This window comes from Schistocerca serialis, chromosome 3, assembly GCF_023864345.2.
Source record: "Schistocerca serialis cubense isolate TAMUIC-IGC-003099 chromosome 3, iqSchSeri2.2, whole genome shotgun sequence".
In the NCBI taxonomy this organism is placed as follows: Eukaryota; Metazoa; Arthropoda; class Insecta; order Orthoptera; family Acrididae; genus Schistocerca; species Schistocerca serialis.
The window spans coordinates 19473952-19499237 of NC_064640.1; the positions used below are offsets into that span (position 1 = coordinate 19473952).

Consider the following 25286-nt stretch of genomic DNA (forward strand, 5'->3'; position numbering starts at 1 on the left):
TCCCTGTAGCACTATCCTCCATTTCTGCATCCCCACTACTCTCTTGTTCAGACACTGCACTTCTCTCCCTCCTCTCATCTCTTTCTCTTGTATCTCTCTACTCTGTTAGGTGACTTATCAGAATTGACCTGAACTCATATTTTGCCAATATGATTGAGAGATATTTCTCTTATTTCTCAACAGTTCTACATGCCCTGACCCCAGACTGCCCTGAACCCCCCCCCCCCCCCCCTCCGCACACAATATTTTCTGATTTGTTAGGTGTGTGTATGTAACACAAATTCATCTGTAGGTAAATTGATGTTTTTTCTGATTGTCTTTTGTATCATGGATATCTATTACACTAATATAACCAGGGTTTCCACAAGTTTCCCCAAATGAAATTCCCTGATATTTCCCTGATTTCCAGACAAGTTTTAGCATTTTTCCCTGACAAATTTTGAGATCTCAAGCTGACAAAAAAATGTAAGGACTTCTGTATTTCTAAATGTGTGACTAAACATCTTAAGTACTAACATCAACATCTTGTGTAATAAGCTGTTTTTCGATGGAGAAAGCAAGCCAAATGGTAAATATGTTTCATTAAGACCACTGATGTTATTTTATTTCAATAAAGTGAAACACATTTGGTGACAAAAATACACATTTCACTGGAGTCGCAAGACATTTAAAATACCTTCACTGCTTTCAGAAATAACCTCAGAAAAAAGTAGGCCTCTTGAAAGAAATGTATATGATGAGGAACAATTGTGTAAACCAACAGTATAGGTGACCACCAACAAAATGTTGGTTCTACTATGTTTGTTATTGTCAGTTATTATTAACTGTGTTATGTCTATTATTCTACAGGTGTCGTGTGATTTTTCTTTTAAGAAATACATGAGTACAGAGCATATAAACTGCCAGTAACTGCCACAATTTTCTTCTTCTTATCATCTGTACTTTCTAAAACCACTTTTGAAGTGCCAAGATGTACTAGAATAAATAAAATGTCTATAAAACGCCACACTGTACAATGTACTTCCTGCTAGACAGTCGCAATTCCTGAAATCCATTGCCTGTGGCCTCTGGTCTGCCAAGGAGCACTACAGTCCTGGGTCCGTGGATAAATCGTGAAAATCTACTGCATTACGCCACACACACACAGACAGACCCAGCCCGTGGGTAGATCGGTGAGACTAGATCTGACTGGCAGCAGCCGCACATTATTGGGAAACTATGGACTTCAGATCGGCAGGCCCAACCCATTAGAGATACCCACAGAAATGGCCTGTGCTTTTGGCCCGCCATGGAAGTCCACTCATGTGGCCAGCTATTCACATGTCACAGACATCATGTTGATGAAATCAGACCGGAGTGATCATCCACACAACAGATAACTTGCACAAATACTCTGAGAATCAATACTGATGAGGATAGGTAGCAACTCACCATAAAGATGATCACTGAGCCGAGACAGGCACGTAGAAAAGACAATCACACTCTCATAACTAAATTTTTGGCCATAGCCTTTGTCAGAAAACGAGAGTGCACACACATTCACACAATCACTCAAACTCAACTCGTGCACACATGACCATTGTCTCCGGCAGCTGCATCAACAATCTCTGAGAATCAGATCCAAACAAACCACTCCTCATGCCTCCCTGCCTCTCATCCGCAGCTGCTAGGCTAGAAGCAAGTAGTGGCAACACTAACTGCAAGCTGAGGGGATGGGTGGAAAGGGGAGAAGCAGTAAGAATCAGAGAGCAGGGAAGCACCGCACATACTCCGCTGCACCCAGCCAGTGATGAAGCATGACATCTCAGTAAACAAACAATTTTATCTACTGAGACAAAAATGAGATTTTTCCCAATTTTTTTTTCAAATTCCCCTGAGGCGTTTGAAATTCCCTGATATTTCCCTGATTTCCAGAACTTATGGCAACCCTGATAACATTTGATTGAAGTTGACTAAATCCGTTTTGAGAGAATGTAATGAACTTGAGCTGAAAAGTTTCTTTGTTTAACTTTCAGGCTATGTTTCAGTTATTTTTGTACTGACAACTCACACTTCTGAAAAAATATTATCTATGGAGGAATAATGAAATTGAAGCAATGCATGATAAAACAATGATAAGATTTATTTACAAAATAAAACACACTACATTCACCACGAAATAACATGAAATTATTTTTACATTAATGACACTCCTTTGGTAACGGGGATTCCCTTGGAAATATTGGAAAAAAAGTAACTACTGCACTGTCAAATCCAAGAAGTGGACAACACACTGCAACTGCATATGGAGACAGTAAAACAAATCTGATATACTCAAAATACCAATGCTAAGTAAGAGTTTAAACTTACCAGAGTATCTCTTCTCATGAACATGTGCTACACTGATGTCACCAAAGATCTTCTCTCCATCCATTGAATCAGGCCAATATTTTGCACACTTTGTTTTACTATACTCTTCCAAATTTGTAAGCATCAAAATCAGTTCTAAATGTTGTTCCCATATCATCCGCCAAAAATCGCATACGGTGTTGTCCATTGGCCCTGAGATGTACACAAAATATAAGGATATTACTGTCTAATTTTGGTAACACTATTTAACTACACATAAAGCACAGTGAAAAATTGATAACATCAGAGGTTCATGTGCATTTTAGAAAACTGTGAGAAAGAAAATTGCTTGCAATGCACAGTACTTCAGTTACTTTCTAAAATCTATATAAGTAAACATCTTACAAATCAATCTCTCTCATATTTCACATACTTTTCTTCATCAATATGCATCACATCTTTTTCCAGTCTCCACTGAAATAAATATTACACTAATAGCCAAAGTGGAAAATGGAAATGCTGTTTAGTAGCTTACATACACTGATCAGCAGAACATTATGATCACCTACCTAATAGCCAGTATGACGACCTTTGACACAATAACAACAATGACAAGTTGTGGCACGGAAGCAGTGAGGCCTCAGTAGGTCGCTGGATCGAGTTGGCACCATATCTGCACATGCAAATCACCTAATTCCCCTAAATTCTGGGGAGGGCACAATGAGCTCTGATGCCATGTTCAATCACATCCCAGATGTGTTTGATCGTATTCACATCTGGCGAGTTAGAGGGCCAACAGGTCAACTGGAATTCACTACTGTGCTCCCCTGAACAACTTCATCACGCTCCTGGCATTGTAACATGGTGCATTATCTTAATGTGAAATGCCACTGCCATAGGTCAACATGATCATCTTGAAAGGGTGTATGTGGTCTGCAACCAGTGTACAACATTCCTTGGCTATCATGGTGCCTTGCACCTGCTCCATTGGAACCATGGATGTCCATGTGAATGTTCCCCAGATCACAACGGAGCTGCTGCCAGTTTGTCTCCGTCCCACAGTACAGGTGTCAAGGAGCTGCTCCCTTGGAAGACGGATTCGTGCGCTCCCATTGGCATGCTGAAGAAGGCATCGGGATTCATCAGAACATGCAACACTCTGGCACAGCATCACTGTCCAGTGCCAATGATCACATGCCCATTTCAACCATAACTGCCACTGACATTGTGGTGTTAACGCTGGCACACACATGGGTCGTCACCTGCCGAGGCCCATCATTAGGAGTGTTCAGTGCACTGTGTGTTCAGACACACTTGTTCTCTGTCCAACAGTCTGACATTAGTTCCGCCACAGTTCACCACCTGTCCTGTTTTGCCAGTCTGCCCAGCCTATGACGTCCGACATCTGTAATGAGGGGTGGCTGTCCAACCCCACGACGTCTGGACGTGGTTTCACCTTGATTTCACCATGTGTTGAAGATGTTCACCACAGCATTTCTTGAACACCTGACAAGTCATGCCATTTCTAAAGTGCTCATGCTGAGCCTCCAGGCCATCACATCTGCCCACTGTCAAACTACACTATTGGCCATCAAAACTGCTACACCAAGAAGAAATGCAGATGATAAACAAGTGTTCATTGGACAAATATATTATACTAGAATTGACATGTGATTACATTTTCATGCAATTTGGGTGCATAGATCCTGAGAAATCAGTACCCAGAACAACCACCTCTGGCCGTAATAATGGCCTTGATACGCCTGGGCATTGAGTCAAACAGAGCTTGGATGGCGTGTACAGGTACAGCTGCCCATGCAGCTTCAACACGATACCACAGTTCATCAAGAGTAGTGATTGGCGTATTGTAATGAGCCAGTTGCTCAGCCACCATTGACCAGACATTTTCAGTTGGTGATAGATCTGGAGAATGTGCTGGCCAGGGCAGCAGTCGAACATTTTCTGTATCCAGATAGGCCCGTACAGGACCTGCAACATGCGGTCGTGCATTATCCTGCTGAAATGTAGGGTTTCGCAGGGATCGAATGAAGGGTAGAGCCACGGGTCGTAACACATCTGAAATGTAACGTCCACCGTTCAAAGTGCCGTCAATGCAAACAAGAGGTGACCAAGACGTGTAACAAATGGCACCCCATATCATCACGCCGGGTGATACGCCAGTATGGCGAGGACAAATACAAACTACCAATGTGCGTTCACTGCGATGTTGCCAAACACAGATGCGACCATCATGATGCTGTAAACAGAACCTGGATTCATCCGAAAAAATGACGTTTTGCCATTCGTGCACCAAGGTTCGTCATTTAGTACACCGTCACAAGTGCTCCTGTCTGTGATGCAGTGTCAAGGGGAACCGCAGCCATGGTCTCTGAGCTGATAGTACATGCTGCTGCAAATGTCGTCAAACTGTTCGTGTAGATGGTTGTTGTCTTGCAAACGTCCCCATCTGTTGACTCAGGGATCGAGACGTGGCTGCACGATCCGTTACAGCCATGCAGATAAGATGACTGTCATCTTGACTGCTAGTGATACAAGGCCGTTGGGTTCCAACACGGCATTCCGTATTACCCCCCTGAACCCACCGATTCCATATTCTGCTAACAGTCATTGGATCTCGACCAACGCGAGCAGCAATGTCACGATGAACCGATGCAATAAACCGCAATCGCGATGAGGGGGGGACGAAGAAGAAGAAATCAAATGGCCAGAAATTTGTTGTTCCAAGGGAGGTATACCAACTTGAAGGTGGAGACAATAGATCTTTGACAGCATTGATTGCAAGCAGACATGAGAACACACGAAGCAGGTTTGAATGTTCTTTCTGCACTAGTTTTTAGTGGCATTGTGGCAGCTAACCATCAAAATGGGTTTTCAGCCACAATGTGTGGGTGCAGATTATTGGCAACTGCCTTGTGGGACCACTCATTCTTCTACTATGCCTCACACACGAGGTATATCTGCACTTCCTGGAGGTGAACCTGCCTCCCCTGCTGGAACATGTGCCTTTCATAGTACATAGGTAATGTTCTACTACATGATAGAGCTCCATGTAATTTTCACATTTCCGTGCTTAGACATCTCAACAACATCTACCCCAACCACACACTGCAGCCGAATCGGTGCCCATGTTTTGCTGCCCCCATGTTAGTACAACAGTAGTATGAACAGAACATTCCCACTTGCCTGATGTGTTCTTGTGCTTGTTTTTAATCACTTAACTATACACTGTCAAAGATCTTTTGTCTCCACCTTCAAATGGTGTACCTCCCTTGCAATGGATTTCCGACCATATGTCCACATGACCTTTTCTGCTGCTTACTCTTTCAGGGATTCCCGCAGTTTGTCTCCATTTAGCAAAAACACCCTGCAGACAACATTCAACTTGCAGTTTTCGAAATTACACATGACACACTGATGACAAACTTGTGGGACTACTTCCTAAAATCACATATTAATGATAAGTTTTTATTTGTAACTGACATACTAAGTGTGAGCACTAACGTAATAATTTTTAAATGTCTTATATCATGAACAACAAAGAAGTATATCATAAATATGTTAATGCAAAGTTTTGGTGGAATGTAAATAATTTTAAGGGTAAAGATAACATGTCACAGAATACTAGAAGCACTCAGTCACTAAAAGATACATAAACAAGACAGAGAACTTTGCTAGCTTATGGATTACCCCTATTTAGAACTACAGAGTACACATACACATACGTACATACATAAACTCACACCTGTACAATTTTGCCGGTAGTTTAGCTGTGTGTGTGTGTGTGTGTGTGTGTGTGTGTGTGTGCGTGAGAGAGAGAGAGAGAGAGAGAGAGAGAGAGAGAGCGCACATGCATGCTCTACAAGTCATAAAAGGATTAGTCCACAGGCCAACAAAGTTCTCAGCCTTGCGCCTTTTGAAAACTCAACACTTCCACTACCTGGCGAGTTGTTATCCTTACTCCTTGAATTATTTGAAAAAGTAGTAGGGCAGCTTAAAAGAATTTTTTTTTTTTTGGGGGTGGGGGGGGGGGGGGGGGGGGGAGGGGGGACAGAGTACAAAAGTTTCATAGTAGTAGTAGTTACAGAATGTCGTTAACATTCGTTAATGGACTCTATACAGTTTACATTCATTAGACAAGACTGATTTGAACTTACCCTGAGCACAGATGAATTTCTTTCTTTCTTTGTAGCCTACAACGAAATTTGCATTGATATAATCTGAACCTACTATACTATCAATCTGAGAAAGGCGAACTCTTGTCTGATCATAAGCTTTTATATCTGGATACCGATTCTTGTACATGTTCTCCCTAGCTTCTGAATTTCTTGTTGTTCTGTCAGCAAATCTATCTGGAAGAAGCTGAAATATAAAAACCAATATTTAAACTATCACTTAAATCTGTAAAGTTTCAAATTAGATCTATAACAATTTTTCCATTAAACAAGTAGGAATTTGAGGAAGAGCGCGCGCGCCCACACACACACACACACACACACACACACACAATTGTCATATAACGGTTAAAAGAAATTGCAGAGGGGGAAAGAAATGCAAAAGTTTAAACTCAAACAGGCATGTAGTCTCCTGGGGGATTTTTACACGAATTATTAGCAAAGTAACAAGGACTGAATTTTATTACATGATCAGGGATCATCAAATGGGATGCTCCATGCTTCAAAATGAGGTCTTCTACAGAGAACTTTGCAATTTCTGGAGCTTCGGCAATTGGCACAGATTTAGTGATAGCACAGCAGGTGAGGTTGTCAGTGCAAGATTGGTACTAGATGCTCCGGAGGTAACGGCAGCATGGACTTCCATCATTGAGACTCCTTACAGCGATTTACATAATGTCTTTCATTTGACTGATGAAGTCATCCATTTGTAAGGTGTATGACTATCCAGACTTGGCATGTAGCAGTTCCATGGAAACGTCTTGATCACTTACACAGCATCTAACAGATCGGTAGAGACCTGACCAGTGATACCTCCGACTAGATTTGTCACAATCCCAGGTGGCCAGATGTAGAAGTATCATGAAAATACTTCAGAATTGTCAGCCGCAGATGAGCTGGGGTGACAAGCAACCACTTCTGACTTCTACAGTTTTTAGCAACACTGGATCAACCCTCTGTTAAGAAACAATGTCATTTAATGCAGCAATGACAGATTTCATCCACACTGCTGTGTTCTGCTAAAGAATTCCTTGAAAGGCAGTCAGTGTCTTTGTGTTTGTGTCTGTTCCTGCATACTATCTTCATGATGTAATCCTGAAGTCTCAGTGCCCAATCTGCCATTCAACCTGAAGGGTTCATTCACATTAGTCAGCCAGCACAGACAATGAGATCCATCACCAACAGTGAAGAGTTTGCCAAATAATACGGGTGCATCATGCTGAGGGCCCAAACAACTGCAAGGCACACTTTCTCAGTTATAAAGTTGTTCATCTCAAACTCAGAGAATACTCTGGGAGTATAAGCTATCACCTTTCTAGTACCTTCATGAATTTGTACTAGAACTGTCCCTATCCTGAAGGGATAGTGTCAGTTCTGTCTTGGCATTCTCATCATTATTTTATTTTTATTTATCGTATGGTAATACAGACACATAAGAAAGAAACAGACAAATCACTAATATAACAAACATTAATAATTGCAAACAAACATCACTAATATAACAAAGTTTAAGGATTACAAACAAACATCAAGTCACACTGAGGGGCGGTATTTTACCCCATTTATACAGGGAGTAAGCACATCTGCCATGACGAGTTCGAATCCTATTTAGAGTGGACCCCATTTTGCGTGGTAGGTCAAAACCAGGTGGGTTTTGTGTGATGCAAGGCATGTTATGATTTTGCCATGCGTTCCATTTTTCAGACCATGCGTTTGTGATACTGAAACCTTCTTGTACACAGGTCCTTGCTGTTCTTGTTGGCGGGTTCCTAGATTGAAGCCTATTAGCGTTTGCAGCCTCAATGTCTTGGTGGATTGGTAGGTTTTGATTTACCATTGGGAGCCATTGCATTGGAGCGGGTTTAATTACTCCAGAAATCATCCTTAGAGTGTTATGCAACTGGACATCCACCTTTTTTACATTTGGGTTGTTTAGCCAAATCGTAGTACCACAGAACTTTTGAATAATGTTGTTTCTTGTCTTTAATTTTTCGGTGGTCTTTGTTAGGTGCTCTTTAAAAGATAGTGTTCTGTCCAGCGTCGTGCCCAAGTACTTCGGAGTTTTATTGTGCCTGAGAATGGTGTTTTCAAATCAAATGTCGAGTTCCTTTCCAGCGAGTTTAATGTTGAGATGGAAGCAACTAACCTCTGTTTTGGAAGCATTTGGTTGAAGTCTCCACTTACAGAAATATCCACCCATTATCTTCAGGTCTTTCATTAGGATGTCCTCAGATGCTTCGATTGTGCTACATCTTGTAGCGAGGGCCCAATCGTCAGCATACCCGAGCTTTCTTGATTGTGTTTCTGGTAGGTCTGCAATATAGAGGATAAACAGCAGTGGTGCGAGCACTGATCCTTGTGGTAAGCCATTCTTTAGTTTTTTGATGGAGCTGTTGTCAGTGCCCATACTTATTTGGAACACCCTATTATTGAGCATGCTGTCTATTAAGCGTGCTATAGATCTGCAAGGAGTTACTCCGAGAATTTTGTACATGATGCCTTCTCTCTCTATTCTCATCATACAATGCTAGAACTGGAGAAGATGTCAGTGCCTTTATATGAACAGGGAAAGATCTTATACTTTGTTCCAGGAAAATTTGGCATATCCCTGCAGAAGGTCTTGAAAGCGATGTGCCTTGGTATAAAAGTCCTTTACGAATCGCCGATAGTATGAGCACATTCTGAGAAAAAGATGATAGTGTGCATACCCGTACTTGAGAAACACTATCATATTGGAACTTAAACTTCCTGACAGATTAAAACTGTGTGCTGGACCGAGACTTGAACTCGGGACGTTTGCCTTTCATGGGAATATTGGAGTTTTGAGCCCAGTGCCCGTACTTGCAGAACAATAACAGTGAATTAAGGATGAGTCCGCCTTAATCCAAATGCAGAAATTATCATTTTGTTTTATCACCTGAACATGTTTCACTAAAGTTTGGGCATCCTCAGATTTTTTTAAAATTTCCCTGAAGTACATACATACAGGTTATATTTACGTTAAGAAATATGATACATCTGATTTTGTTGTCATTTAAATTGTATGTGCACTTAACCTTTTATTTTACATTGTGTGTGTCCTGAATGGATTAAAAAGAAGCCAATGTAGATGATTTTCTAACAACCCCTATGTTTGCAGATGACATGGTGTATTAATTTAGGCATGTGGTCGATTTTGGTCGGCAGCCACAGAATGTACTGCTTGTATTCTGGTTAATTTCCATGTACGTGACACCTTTTTTTTGCCTAATTGGGGCCATGGTGGCGTACGTTTTGAAGGACCCGGTATCTCCACCAGGGTCATGCCGAAACCACAATCAAATTCATATATGAAGGCAGGGTTGTCAATGAAGCACAACACTCTGGAGTGAAAGCACATTTATTACTGACACCAAAGTAGAGCCATAACAGAAATAACTTCCTGGACAGAGTGTTCGGCTATTTATACAAACATCGAATATTCCTTAATGCTGGTATGTACACAGACATTGACTATTCCAGAATATATAAACATAAGATACTTGAAGAACCTCCCAGAAATGATAAATACTAAGTAACAAATAATAGCTGCTGGTTGGTTCTGAACTGGCAACCCGCAGCATACTAGACAGCAATTCTAACCACTGCACTACACTACACTGCATGCACCATATCTTGTGGCAACATGTCTTAATGAGACTTATGTGGACTTGCTATACACTACCAGTCATTTCTAGAGTGGGCAGAGGCTTCTTGCATTGGTTTCCAAGCAAAAGTGAGCTGTTACTGTGACAAGGAAAAGCGAGCTATTATTGTGAATGCCAGCAGCGAAAATGGGTTTGTACCAGTTGTGCTGTTACTATTTAAGTCTATGCTTGTCATAAAGTGAATCTATTACTTGCTTTTTCTGTTTGCAATGCTGAAATAATTAAATGGCTTTCACAAAAATGTGTGTTGTTTCATGAAGTTACATAAAATCAGAATTATGCAGTATTATTTAACTCAACAAGGAAAGGTTCAAAAGATTTGAAACTAATCATATCCTCACCATAAATGAGCACTCAGTTCTTAGATTATCTCCTTACTTAAACCTTATTGAAACATAGTCTATCTGATTTGCACTACAGTAAAACAAAATGTACAAAAGAAGAATGTTCCCAGCCTCCTCATTACAGCTACATTCATAAATCTGAAGTGGACAAACTATTGACATGATCACAGAAAACTTCATTGTCAATGTACAGACCAACAACACTACGGGCAGTGAGAGTCGTAACATAAGCAGCAGTTGTATCTTTTAGGTTACCAACAGCAGCATCACTTAGTGAGTAATCTTTGTCTCATATTGCAGGTGTATGCCATTTGATGCTCCAATATTTTTAAGGCGGGTAGCAGCAGGGCATGCATCCTACCTCCCATAAGCATCCTCCCCCACCCCTCCCCCACTGCTACTTTCTTCCCCTTATGTGCAACTCGCAGCTTATGCTACACCTTGCCAACTATACCTTCACTATGACAGTTCTGTTAATTCGTTAATCAGATGACTGTTTATCCCATTATCCTAATCCTCAGACCACATTCCATGTGATCACTTCTTTTTTTTGAACATCAACATTTGTGCTTGTGACACCATTGATGACATTAAGAAAAACTTGGCACTGGCCCTGAAGGATATTCCAGAAGAGACTGAGAACTGCATGGTAAAATGGAAACTCATCCGGGCTAACAGTGTGAATAAAGGAGAGCGTATTTTGAAGGAGACCAGGACTAAACATCTGTCAGTTGAATATAAGTATTATTACAATAACAATGTTGAGTTTTCCTCCAAACACATCTCTTAAGTAGATACTATTCTCCAAATTATTCTTCTATTTGATGAAATGGTAATATTTTCACCTATAAGCTTTTAAACTGTGCAGAAAAATATTTTTGTTTTATTTCAAAATCTTTCAGAGTTCTCACATCAAAAATTTGGAGGTATTTCTTTTCAGCACATCCTCTTCATACAGTGTGAAGCATACTCCAGACCAGTTTTCTTCATTGCAATAAAATGACAGCTACAGCATATGAATATCCTACACTACCATCTCACAAATGTCTACACTACCATCTCACAAATGTACTATGTTCCAAATGTACAATTTACAAAGTATATCACAGGGTCTACAGCCTACACATTAGAATCAATGGGTAGAAGGAAGAGAGGTGGGCAGAGGGCGGTGTTTTAGGCTGAAAACAGTTAACGTTTCATATACAGGGTGTTACAAAAAGGTACGGCCAAACTTTCAGGAAACATTACTCACACACGAAGAAAGAAAATATGTTATGTGGACATGTGTTCGGAAACGCTTACTTTCCATGTTAGAGCTCATTTTATCACTTCTCTTCAAATCACATTAATCATGGATTGGAAACACACAGCAACAGAACGTACCAGCATGACTTCAAACACTTTGTTACAGGAAATATTGTCTGCCCCCGGTAGCTGAGTGGTCAGCGTGACAAACTGTCAATCCTAAGGGCCCGGGTTCGATTCCCGGCTGGGTCGGAGATTTTCTCCGCTCAGGGACAGGGGTGTTGTGTTGCCCTAATCATCATCATTTCATCCCCATAGACGCGCAGGTCGCCGAAGTGGTGTCAAATCGAAAGACCTGCAAATGGTCTACCCGACGGGAGGCCCTAGCCACATGACATTTCATTTCATTTCATTTCACAGGAAATGTTCAAAATGTCCTCCGTTATCGAGGATACATGCATGTACCCTCCGTCGCATGGAATCCCTGATGCGCTGATGCAGCCCTGGAGAATGGCGTATTGTATCACAGCCGTCCACAATATGAGCACGAAGAGTCTCTACATTTGGTACCGGGGCTGCGTGGACAAGAGCTTTCAAATGCCCCCATAAATGAAAGTCAAGAGGGTTGAGGTCAGGAGAGTGTGGAGGCCATGGAATTGGTCTACCTCTACCAATCCATCGGTCAACCAATCTGTTGTTGAGAAGCGTATGAACACTTCGACTGAAATGTGCAGGAGCTCCATCGTGCATGAACCACATGTTGTGTCGTACTTGTAAAGGCACATGTTCTAGCAGTACAGGTAGAGTATCCCATATGAAATCATGATAACGTGCACCATTGAGTGTAGGTGGAAGAGCATGGGGCCCAATCAAGACATCACCAACAATTCCTACCCAAACGTTCACAGAAAATCTGTGTTGATGACGTGATTGCACAACTGCGTGCAGATTCTCGTCACCCCACACATGTTGATTGTGACAATTCACAATTTGATCACGTTGGAATGAAGCCTCATCCGTAAAGAGAACATTTGCACTGATATGAGGATTGACACATTGTTGGATGGACCATTTGCAGAAGTGTACCCGTGGAGGCCAATCAGCTGCTGATAGTGCCTGCACACACTGTACATTGTACGGAAACAACTGGTTCTCCCGTAGCACTCTCCATACAGAGACGTGGTCAACGTTACCTTGTACAGCAGCAACTTCTCTGACGCTGACATTAGGGTTATCATCAACTGCACGAAGAATTGCCTCGTCCATTGCAGGTGTCCTCATCGTTCTAGGTATTCCCCAGTCGCAAGTCATAGGCTGGAATGTTCCGTGCTCCCTAAGACGCCGATCAATTGCCAATTGCCAATTGCCACGGCTATCGCCCCGTGCTAATCCATACATCAAATGGGCATCTGCCAACTCCGCATTTGTAAACATTGCACTGACTACAAAACCACGTTTGTGATGAACACTAACCTGTTGATGCAACGTACTGTTGTGCTTGATGCTAGTACTGTAGAGCAATGAGTCGCATGTCAACACAAGCACCGAAGTCAACATTACCTTCCTTCAATTGGGCCAACTGGCGGTGAATCGAGGAAGTACAGTACATACTGACGAAACTAAAATGAGCTCTAACATGGAAATTGTTTTTGGACACATGTCCACATAACATCTTTTCTTTATTTGTGTGTGAGGAATGTTTCCTGAAAGTTTGGCCATACCTTTTTGTAACACCCTGTATAATTAACACATCATGAATTATCTTTGACAAATTGGTTGGTCTGTTTATAAGTGATACTGGTTCTATGAGATATAGCACATTTATTTCAAGCAAAATATCAGTGTTATCTTGAGATAATTAAATAAAACAAACAATTCTGCACTCTGGACATCCACAGCGGTGGTAATACATCTTGCAAAAATAACAATGCATACAGCTGTGTGACAATCTTTAATGTGAGATGGTCAGTTTCATGGCCTATGGCCACATCCTCAAGTGTACATGGTGTACACTTTTTTAAAAAATTGTCTTATCTTCACAACTTTCCCCCTCCTAATCATGCATTTCTTATCCTCTTTCATTTCACCCAGTCTTCCCCCTCCCCCCCAAGGAGAACTATTGGAACCAAATGATAATCTTCTGGTAAACATTTCCTGTTTAATATTTTTTTCACAATTAAATAGTGGATTAAAGTATTCTGTCTATAAAGCAAGAAAAAGCTTACAATGTTGCAAACAGTAAAAAAAGTTTTCCTTTTTTGCAATGAAATTAGACAGTAAATTTGCTGAAAAATTAAAGATGGCACATATTACCAAAAACAAAAATCATTCTTATAGTCAGCATAAAGCTTTCATAGAAACACCAGCTTCTTTATATATCACTGAAGCACTTCCAACAAATGTCTAATCCAGTATTAAAGACTATTTTTTAGAAAGATGTTTACTTTTTTAAAATAAGCTAATAATACCTCAAATTCATGCTGGAAGCCATAGTCTGAATCCTTATGGCGATCTATGAAGGCCTGCATGAGATCAGATTTAGCAATGGGTGCCATGTCCGGTGGACTGGCAGAAACAAGAATGTGACGACCACGAAGGCTGCGACAAAGGTGTCTGCAATGTAAGAGAAATAAGTAAAAACAGTGAGGCAATGCAATAACATATTCATCTTACATACACTCAACCACTCCCTTAGCTCTCTCTCATTCACTTTCTTCCTCCAATTTTGCCTGAGCACTTTTATTCCAAGCACTTGAACTAGACCTGCTGCTCCAGGTATGTTTCGCTCTCCCATTTTTCCCCACAATCATCCCCTACAATATTTTCATAAGGTCTCACTACTTATTCTTGCTCTTTTGAGAAAGTAGAGAATTTAATGTGTTTTATTTAACATAGTGTGTTGGAAAGCTGGTTCCAAAATCAGTTTTTTTTAAATTTTAAATTTTGTGTGTTGTGTTTTGGGGGTTTATGGGCATTCAACAGCGAGGTTATCAGCACCCTTACAAATATTAAATGAAAAGATTGTAGAGAAAATGGCTAAAATGTTGTCACACACTGAGGTGTAAACCTATAAAATGACACTCACTCACTCACTCCCTCCCACCTCACTTGTGTTGACCCACACAATCACTATCTTACACACTGTAAGACATCGGAAAAATGGTGACTGGTGCTGTACCTGAGATTAAAACATAAGTAAAACAACAGAGAAGCTAAAGTAAAACAACAGAGAAGCTAAAATAACAACACAGACAAATGTGATTGGCTGACCACTTACAAAGAGGTTGAGCCAGTCTGTAATTACCTTAAAGGTAATACAACTGAAAGTAACAGGAGAAACGGCACACAGTGATCTGTACACCACAAGCACCACACATAGGAGAGTCCTCTCGCTGGAGCAAGAAGCCATGCATCATAGGGCTGCAGTCTATGTGAAGATGGGTAAGGAGTATCTCATCCCACCTTTGTAGATGGATGTAGGTAACCCATGACCGCATTGCAGACTTTACTAGATGCCGCATATTGTCTGCCACTTTCAGCAGCTCCTATGCCCATCAACACATGACTATTTACCTCAACAACAAGGTGACAGCAAACAGAGGGATGGCTACTACATCCATTCTTTCATTCCCTGCAATACCCATGTACCCTGGCACCCAGCAGAGAGACATCTCATTCCCCAGGCTTTGTAAGTGGAGAAGGGTGTCCAGGATACAAGCATTGCAGAGGATTATGGGCACTCAGGGAGTCAGAACAGACGAGGAATTTCAGAGGCATGACACATTTCATCTGCTCCAGAACCCTCAAGATTGGAGATAATTCGGCATCAAAGACAGTGAAGCCTGGAGACAACCAAATCTTAATAACACAATCAGGGATACAACAGTGAAGCCAATGGAATCCCCCTGCTTAGACCCATCTGTGAATATTGCTACATAGTTGTGATGCTCATTTGAAATGTAAGAAAATATATTAAAAAAATAATCAGGAGTGCAATCTCTCCTGAATTGTACTACATCTAAAATTACTCTGGGCCTCTACAGTAACCAGGAATGCAGTCAGTTAAAACACAGGATTTAAACCTGTATGTGCCCCATACCAAGGGACTCTAGCACAAACTTCACACAGATACCAAATGGTCTCATTGCTCGGGGATGATTGGTAAAGAGGCATTCCACAGTTGGATGAACAATGGCATAGTATTCTGGGGAAGTGAGAACAGGGAGGAACATACATGCCTTATGCACCATGCGGAGGTGCTGCCAGATGGTAAATGGTGGTCCACCGACCTCACTATAGAGACTGAGTATGAGGCTGGTCCTGTACCCACGCGTGGCCAGGCTGATCCCATCACGGTGTGTAGTGCCAATGACTCTCAGGTAAGGAAGCCTCGCTGACCTGTACACTGTTCACCCATAGTCCAACTACAAACGCATGAAGGCTTTATAAAACTGGAGCAGACTTGCCCTGCCAATTTCTCAAGAATTGTTGCTAAGGCACTTCAAGATATTCAGTGTCTTCTGGGCCCTTGCCTTCAAGTTGTTTAGGTGTAAAATCACAACAGTTTTGAGTCAAACATGAGGCTCAGAAACCTCACAGGATCTTTAAAAGAGAATGGTATTTCACACATGCAATTCAGGGAAGTTAACCTTAGAACACTAAAGAGAAGTAAATGTAAAACTGCTACAAAACCATAATAAGGTTTACTACTTTACATTTTATTCAAGGGAAGTCATATTTATAGCTTATGCATTAGTTAATTACAATTACAAGATCTCCAATGGCATGTTACATTTCAAATAAAGTACAAAATGTCTTGTTTTATACCATACTGCAGTCGTAAATTTTATGAAGGTTCAGTAATCTAGGGTTAAAAATCCAATGAGAATTATTAAAATGAACACACATTTCTCTGCACAAAATGTAAAACCTCGTCACTGTAAGTTGCAACTGACAATTCACTGCTGTGGCATTGGAGGAAGAGCAGATGACTAGCAATAGTAGTAGTAGTAGTAGTAGTAGTAGTAACAGTAACATAGCTTTATTCATCCGTAGATCTCTTTTTACAAGCATATAGGACTTGTCAAAGTATCTACAAATTTAGATCAATTTAAAATAAGCTAATTCGTATACACATATATTTACAGACTTCTAGTTAGAGACAATCATTAGATTTACTTCTGGTATACAATACTTTTTTTACAAATAATTTATTAAATAATGTAATGCTGCACTTTTCACTCATATCTCACTATCAGTCACTCTCGACGCGCAGGTCGCCGAAGTGGCGTCAAATCGAAAGACCTGCACCAGGCGAACGGTCTACCCGACGGGAGGCCCTAGCCACACGACATTTCCATTTTTTATCAGTCACTCCACACACTATACACACATTGTTTCATAACACCTCACTACCTACACACACACACACACACACACACACACACTGGTGATCTCTGGGCCATTTTCTGTACTGCAACTTCCCATTCCTATCCTGAAAAACTGAGTCAGCATCCCTCCATGATGAGTGAGATGTTGAGCTCAGAAAGAAGAAGAGGTGTTAGTATTGTGCTATGCATAGCTTGGGGGTAAGTATTTCTGGAAAGGAAAAAGCAAAGTGAAGGTGTTATGTGGAATGTTGGATATTTTACAATCATTATTCTAATTATTTATTTGTATAACATTTTTTATCAAACCCCTACTCTGTTTTAGCTATGTAATCCTTCAATGTATGTCATGTATTGCATAACAGGTACTTTTTAGTTGCCTTTTTAAATAAGTGTAATTTTGCAATTTCTTTAATCTCTTTTGGTAATTTGTTGTACAGTTTTATTTCTTGGTAGAAAATGCTATTTTCAGTTTTATGTTTTTCTTGGTAAATGTAAGTTGAGTCTATCTCTTGTTGAATGGTCATAGACAGAGCTATTTGTGTAATAATTACCCATGTTATTTTTGACATGTACAACTGACTGGTATATGTATTCACATGGAGCAGTTAAAATCCCCGGTGTTTTGAACAGATGTTTACAATGAGCTCGACTAGTAATTTTGGTTATTATTCTTATGGCTCTTTTCTGGAGTTTGACAAATGTGTTCATATTTTGTGTGTTTGTTCCCCATAAAAGAATGCCATAGCTAAGAACTGAGTGTACATATGAATAATATGTAACTAAAAGACACTGCATGTTACACACTGATGATGTGATTCCAAGGGCATAACATGCTGATGATATTCTGTTTGCAAGTACCTTTGTGTGTTCACACCACTTCAACTGAGAATCAATATTCATTCTTAGAAACTTTGTATTTGTTACAGTGTCTATAGATGTGCCATCTACATTTAATTTAACATTGTCATTTTTCCTCTTCAAACCGAAATTCATGGCATTAGTTTTCTTTATGTTCAATGTCACTTTATTGCTTATTGAGCAATCATAAACTTCCTTGAGAGTTTCATTTGCTTTCTCAGCAAGGAGTTTTCTTGTTTTCTCAGTGATTGTAATATTGCTGACATCAGCGAAAAGAATTTTTTCACCATGAGTAACACTACTGGGAAAGTCATTGGTCTCAAGTAATCAAGTTTAAAAAGTTTTGCAAGAAGAAATCAGTGCTATGAAGAGTAAAATCAAGGATTCAGAAGCAAAAATACCTCACAATGAGCAAAATGCAATGAAAAACCGTAACAATGTTTCGTATGAAAACTCGCGGTCTGTTAGGCCTCAAACAACTGCAATAAAAGGAAATCAAGTTCTTGTTATAAGCGACAGTTATGGCAGAAACTGTGGGAGTATACTACAAGAAAAACTAGGCAAAAAAGTCAGTGTGCAAAGTATTATAAAACCTGTGGCGTCAATTAAGGAAGTTGTAAAAAACACAGACAAATTAACTGATAACTTCTCCGTCAACAATACTTTAATCATTATTGGTGGCACAAATGACACGGATAAACCTCTGGAAGAATTGTAGAGAAACATGAAAGATTCTTTGGCATACATACTTAAACTCAAGCAAAAAACAAATGTAATAACTCATCCAATACTGCTTAGACATTATGCACAAGGTCTAAATGGAAAAATAAAAGCTGCAAACCGCATTATGTTAGAAAAAAATCAACACTGCCACAGGCGTGTGTAGGAAGAGATTATTTGTGAATTTCAAAATAGAACGCCTGAGAAGAAATGAATATACAACTCATGGTTTACATCTAAACAAACAAGGAAAGATTCACACTTGTAATAGGCTTGCTTCTTTCATATAAATGACGAAAACTGGAAAACCTAGTACCGATACAGGAAAAAAGCACATGCAAATGGACAATCAGATAGAAAGTGCCAGTCTCAAAGTGAAAGTGCCACCCACAAAAAAACAGACAGTTATGGACCATTTTATAACAAAAAATGAGCCCAATTAAAGTCATAACAACACAGTTACTAGGTCGAATTTCAAGCCATCAAATGCAGCAACAAGGCAGTCGTTAATGGACAGATGGGTGAAAAAGCACGGAAAAAAAGTGAAAATTGGGAATATTTTGACAGAATAAAGGCAGGAACCCACAAATGGTGAACCAGCAAGCCACATGGCAAACATCATGAATACCATCCCTGGAAAAAATAAGGATTTTTTACCACTAAGTACACTAGCCCAAATAGTGAGGTAAGTGGTCAAGCAGGAAATTATTCCCTCCCTGTCCCTAATTTTAAATTACTCCATCAATTGTTTAGTCGCTCCCGAATAAACTAAACAAAATAGAAATAATATTGAATGATCTAAATGATATTTCTGTACTATGCTTTACAGAACACTGGCTCAAACAAGGTATGTAAGAGCAAACATACGTTCCTCAGTTCAAACTTGGATGCATGTTTTCCTGGAAAATTTTGAGTCATAGGGGTACTTGTATGTATGTTAAAGAAAATATTGAATTCAATAGTGCAACTAAATACCATAAACTTTCCTGTGAAAAAGATATAGAACTCCCTATTGCTGAACTACCAAGGCAAATACAGTTATTATTCATGTATACAGGTCACCAGATGGAGACAAAAAAGTGTTTTACAATCACATGGAGGAACTCTTGGAAGAAATTCACTCTTCCAAGAAAAATATAATTATATGTGGTGACTTTAATATTGATTTCTCGAAATCCAATAAATTCAGAGTTGACATTATAAATTTACTACAATCGTTCAACATCAGTCCAATGGTAACCGAACCAACTCAAGAAACACCTACCTCTGCATATATTATTGATCAGATCTTGATAAATATGTGCGAATATGCCTATAACACACAAGTTGTAGACATAGGTTTTAGTGATCACTAAGATCAAATTCTTGCAATAAATGTTTCAGGACACCAAATTCCCAGTCAAATACAACACACTGTAAGGAATTTCAGTATAAAAAATGTGGAATATTTTTGTTCTCTCCGAGAGGGTGAAAGTTGGAAAGATGTATATGACTGTAATGAGGCCAATGAGAAATATGATAAGTTTATGGCTACATTCAAACATTTTTTTTGAAATGGCTTTTCCCAAGAAAACAACTATGTCGAACTCTACTCAGAAAACAAACAAGTGGATTACAAAAGGGATAAGGATATCATGTGAAAATAAAAGGGAACTGTATGAGTACTACAAGCATAATACCAGTCCTGACTTTATTGCATATTTCAAAAGATACAAAAGAATACTAACACAAGTTGTTTCAAAAGCAAAAAAACTAGAAAATGACGAAATATTGTGTGCAAAAACAGACATAATGTCTTATGGGACAACCACAATCAGTGATTTTATAATGTTACTTAAAATCCGTCTTGATTGCAAATGTTTTTTTTTTTTATTATTCATACGACCGGTTTCGGTTCATTCAGAACCATCTTCAGATCTGTAAAAATAATTATACTAATTTACTATTTCACGAAAGCAAATCTTTTTCATCCTATCTTATCAACATCAGATGTACCAGAACGTACCTGATATTTAAGTTACAGGAGTAACCCGTCCAATTCAGCAACTTTCACATGCTACGTCACATAAAATTGGTTGGCAGAGTGCACGTCATTTATATTAATTATAACACTATTACCGACAGGTGGCGTCTGGTACATTTGTTACATTCCATTTGCACATACTTTATTCAGCAGATCTTTTTTATATTAAAAATATTTAATTAAAATATGTAGATGTCAAAGCTAAAATCTGTACTTGTCAGGATTAAAAAACAGTAAAATTATCATTTTTATACGATCTAACAGGCATAGGGCGATTTATATATCTATGGTGCTGGTGTGAACTTGTTTTCTTCTACGGTCTGCTTCCGTGGTTCCCGCTACTTTGGTGTTGTGCCGCGGTCCGCTCAGTCGTCTGCTGTCCATCGCCGCGGGCAAGAGGGCCGCACAGGAGGGCCCCGTCAACGACGCCAGGCGTTGCACGCGTCTTCCGGCTTCTCCACCGCGCACCATCTCTCATCCCTCGGCCTGGATCTCCATACGCAACAGTTGTCATCTTAGTAGGTCGTCATAAATGCTAAAATAGGCGTTATGATTGAATTCGCTTTGTTCGTTGAGGATTAAATCCGGATCTTTATTTTTGTGGGTGTATATTTCGATCTCTTCTAAAATGTTAAGGAACCGTCCCTTGTGAGCTCTATGCAGGATGTCTAAGTTGTTTTCAATATTCGTGACTGAGTGCTTTGTCGCAGCCATATGCGCCCCAAAAGCTGTTTTGTTTTGAGAGTAGGTGTGCTCCCTGAATCTGGTTTCAAAGTTCCTACCAGTCTGCCCTATATATTGCTTACAGCAGTCATTACATTTGATTTTATATACACCTGAATCCTGAAATTTATTCCTACTATTACACATTCTATGCCGGAGCTTCAATTTTAACGTGTTATTTGTTCGGAACCCTATTTTAACGTCGGATTTACGAAAGCATCTTTCAATTTTGTCTGCAATTCTTCCATTGTAAGTGAGAGCTACATATTTTTTCTTGTTGTTCCTCTTAACTGCTACTTGCCTTCCTTCTGTTTGTTCCATTTGCCTCTTCTTTATCTTCCTATAAATATTCATCACCTGCTTACACGTATATCCGTTCGCTACGGCCACTTGTTTTAAAATACTTAACTCCTTTTCTACTTGGTGTTGGCTTAGTGGCAATCTTAGTAGCCTGTATACCATCGAAGTAAAATATGCCCATTTGTATCGCGGTGGGTGACAAGAGCGCTCGTTGATAACTAGATCTGTACACATAGGTTTTCTGAATATGCTAAATTCATGCTTCCCATTTTTCTTTATTAGTGTTAAATCTAAGTAATCTATACGGTTGTTTTCTTCAAATTCCATGGTGAATCTAATTTTCGGGTGTTGAGAGCTCATTTTTTGTGCTAAGTTTTCGATATCATTTTTATCTCCTTTGTATAATAAAATGGAGTCGTCCACATATCTCCTGTAATATACAATTTTCTCAGCGATATTAGGATTTTCATCAAAGAATTTGTTTTCTAAGTGATTTACAAAAATGTCAGCCAGCGTCCCAGCTAAACTGTTCCCCATTGCCAGCCCGTCTTTCTGTTGATAAATTTTACCACTGAAAGTAAAGTAATTGAACGACAAGACATGTTCCAACATTTCCACTAGTTCAATCACTTCCCCCAGTGCCAATCCCCTCACTCATGGTAAATTGGCACTAATATCGCTGAGAAAATTGTATATTACAGGAGATATGTGGACGACTCCATTTTATTATACAAAGGAGATAAAAATGATATCGAAAACTTAGCACAAAAAATGAGCTCTCAACACCCGAAAATTAGATTCACCATGGAATTTGAAGAAAACAACCGTATAGATTACTTAGATTTAACACTAATAAAGAAAAATGGGAAGCACGAATTTAGCATATTCAGAAAACCTATGTGTACAGATCTAGTTATCAACGAGCGCTTTTGTCACCCACCGCGATACAAATGGGCATATTTTACTTCGATGGTATACAGGCTACTAAGATTGCCACTAAGCCAACACCAAGTAGAAAAGGAGTTAAGTATTTTAAAACAAGTGGCCGTAGCAAACGGATATACATGTAAGCAGGTGATGAATATTTATAGGAAGATAAAGAAGAGGCAAATGGAACAAACAGAAGGAAGGCAAGTAGCAGTTAAGAGGAACAACAAGAAAAAATATGTAGCTCTCACTTACAATGGAAGAATTGCAGACAAAATTGAAAGATGCTTTCGTAAATCCGACGTTAAAATAGGGTTCCGAACAAATAACACGTTAAAATTGAAGCTCCGGCATAGAATGTGTAATAGTAGGAATAAATTTCAGGATTCAGGTGTATATAAAATCAAATGTAATGACTGCTGTAAGCAATATATAGGGCAGACTGGTAGGAACTTTGAAACCAGATTCAGGGAGCACACCTACTCTCAAAACAAAACAGCTTTTGGGGCGCATATGGCTGCGACAAAGCACTCAGTCACGAATATTGAAAACAACTTAGACATCCTGCATAGAGCTCACAAGGGACGGTTCCTTAACATTTTAGAAGAGATCGAAATATACACCCACAAAAATAAAGATCCGGATTTAATCCTCAACGAACAAAGCGAATTCAATCATAACGCCTATTTTAGCATTTATGACGACCTACTAAGATGACAACTGTTGCGTATGGAGATCCAGGCTGAGGGATGAGAGATGGTGCGCGGTGGAGAAGCCGGAAGACGCGTGCAACGCCTGGCATCGTTGACGGGGCCCTCCTGTGCGGCCCTCTTGCCCGCGGCGATGGACAGCAGACGACTGAGCGGACCGCGGCACAACACCAAAGTAGCGGGAACCACGGAAGCAGACCGTAGAAGAAAACAAGTTCACACCAGCACCATAGATATATAAATCGCCCTATGCCTGTTAGATCGTATAAAAATGATAATTTTACTGTTTTTTAATCCTGACAAGTACAGATTTTAGCTTTGACATCTACATATTTTAATTAAATATTTTTAATATAAAAAAGATCTACTGAATAAAGTATGTGCAAATGGAATGTAACAAATGTACCAGACGCCACCTGTCGGTAATAGTGTTATAATTGATATAAATGACGTGCACTCTGCCAACCAATTTTATGTGACGTAGCATGTGAAAGTTGCTGAATTGGACGGGTTACTCCTGTAACTTAAATATCAGGTACGTTCTGGTACATTTGATGTTGATAAGATAGGATGAAAAAGATTTGCTTTCGTGAAATAGTAAATTAGTATAATTATTTTTACAGATCTGAAGATGGTTCTGAATGAACCGAAACCGGTCATATGAATAACAAAAAAAAAAAAAAAAAAAAAAAAATTTGCAATCAAGACGGATTTTAAGTAACATTATAAAATATTGTGTGATTCCGAGAATGAAACTAAAGCAACCTGCAAATTATAAGGAAAGAAATGGGTAACAGGCCAGTTAATCACAGTAATATAAAGCTGATTATGAATAAAAATAAACCAACTAACTCCAAACATGTTGCTAGTGCTTCCAGCAATTATGTCTCAAATGTAGCACTGCAGTTAATAAATACACACCATGACAAACAGCCAACCAGTCACTCAGATCAAAAAATTCATTCAAACACATTATTCCTGTATCCAGCAACACCTGAGGAACTGTCAAGGATCCTAAAAGAATTACCTAATAAATCTTCAGTGGGTGGTGATGAGATACCAGATGGTATTATCAAAGCTAGTGCAACATTTATTGTGGAACCACTAACATAGTAAATTCACCTTTTGAGAGTGGTGTATTTCCAAATAATCTAAAAACTGCAGAAGTAACACCTTTGCATAAGAAGGGTGCAAAAAGTGATATTGCTAATTATAGACCAGTTTCACTTTTGTCAGGCTTCAGCAAAATTACGGAAAAAATGTTCCTTAGAAAATTAACAGTTTTCTTAAATAAAGAGAGGCTGATAAGTGACTCTCAATATGGGTTCAGAGCTGGAAAGTCAACTCAGTTAGCAATTTTTGCCCTATTAGATGAAGTATTAAAATCAGTGGATGACAAACAACATGTATCTGAGATATTTCCGAATCTAAGTAAAGTCTTTGATGTAACTGATCATGGCATTCTCTTGCGTAAATTAAGTAATTCTGGAATTAGAGTACAATTTGAAAAGTGGATCCAGTCGTACCTCAGTAATCGTCAGCAGATTACAGAAATAAAACGCAAAGATAGTGAAACACAAAGATAGTGAAACACAAAGATAGTGAAACACAAAGATAGTGAAACACAAAAAAAATCTAATTTTTACAGTGATGAGCAGAAAATCAAGTATGGAGTCCCACAAGGGTCAGTTCTAGGACCTGTCCTATCTCTGCTGTATGTAAATGACTTGGCTAGTAAAATACATGATGGAACCAGTGTGCTGTTTGCACAGGACACTAATATTCTAATTAAATTATAGAATGAGGAAAATCTGCAGGAGGCTGCAGTATCAGTCATGC

General features: G+C 39.4%; 1 protein-coding gene across 1 annotated transcript in view; it reads right to left on the minus strand.

Moving 5' to 3' along the window:
• Nucleotides 1-25286, minus strand: part of LOC126469681 (tyrosine-protein phosphatase 69D) — a 400445-nt gene that overhangs the window by 107106 nt on the left and 268053 nt on the right. Inside the window, exons 15-17 of the mRNA XM_050096833.1 lie at nucleotides 14265-14409; nucleotides 6504-6708; nucleotides 2350-2541 (exon numbers count right to left, since the gene is read on the minus strand). Coding sequence (XP_049952790.1) covers nucleotides 2350-2541; nucleotides 6504-6708; nucleotides 14265-14409 — 542 coding nt within the window. The remainder of the gene's footprint in view (nucleotides 1-2349; nucleotides 2542-6503; nucleotides 6709-14264; nucleotides 14410-25286) is intronic.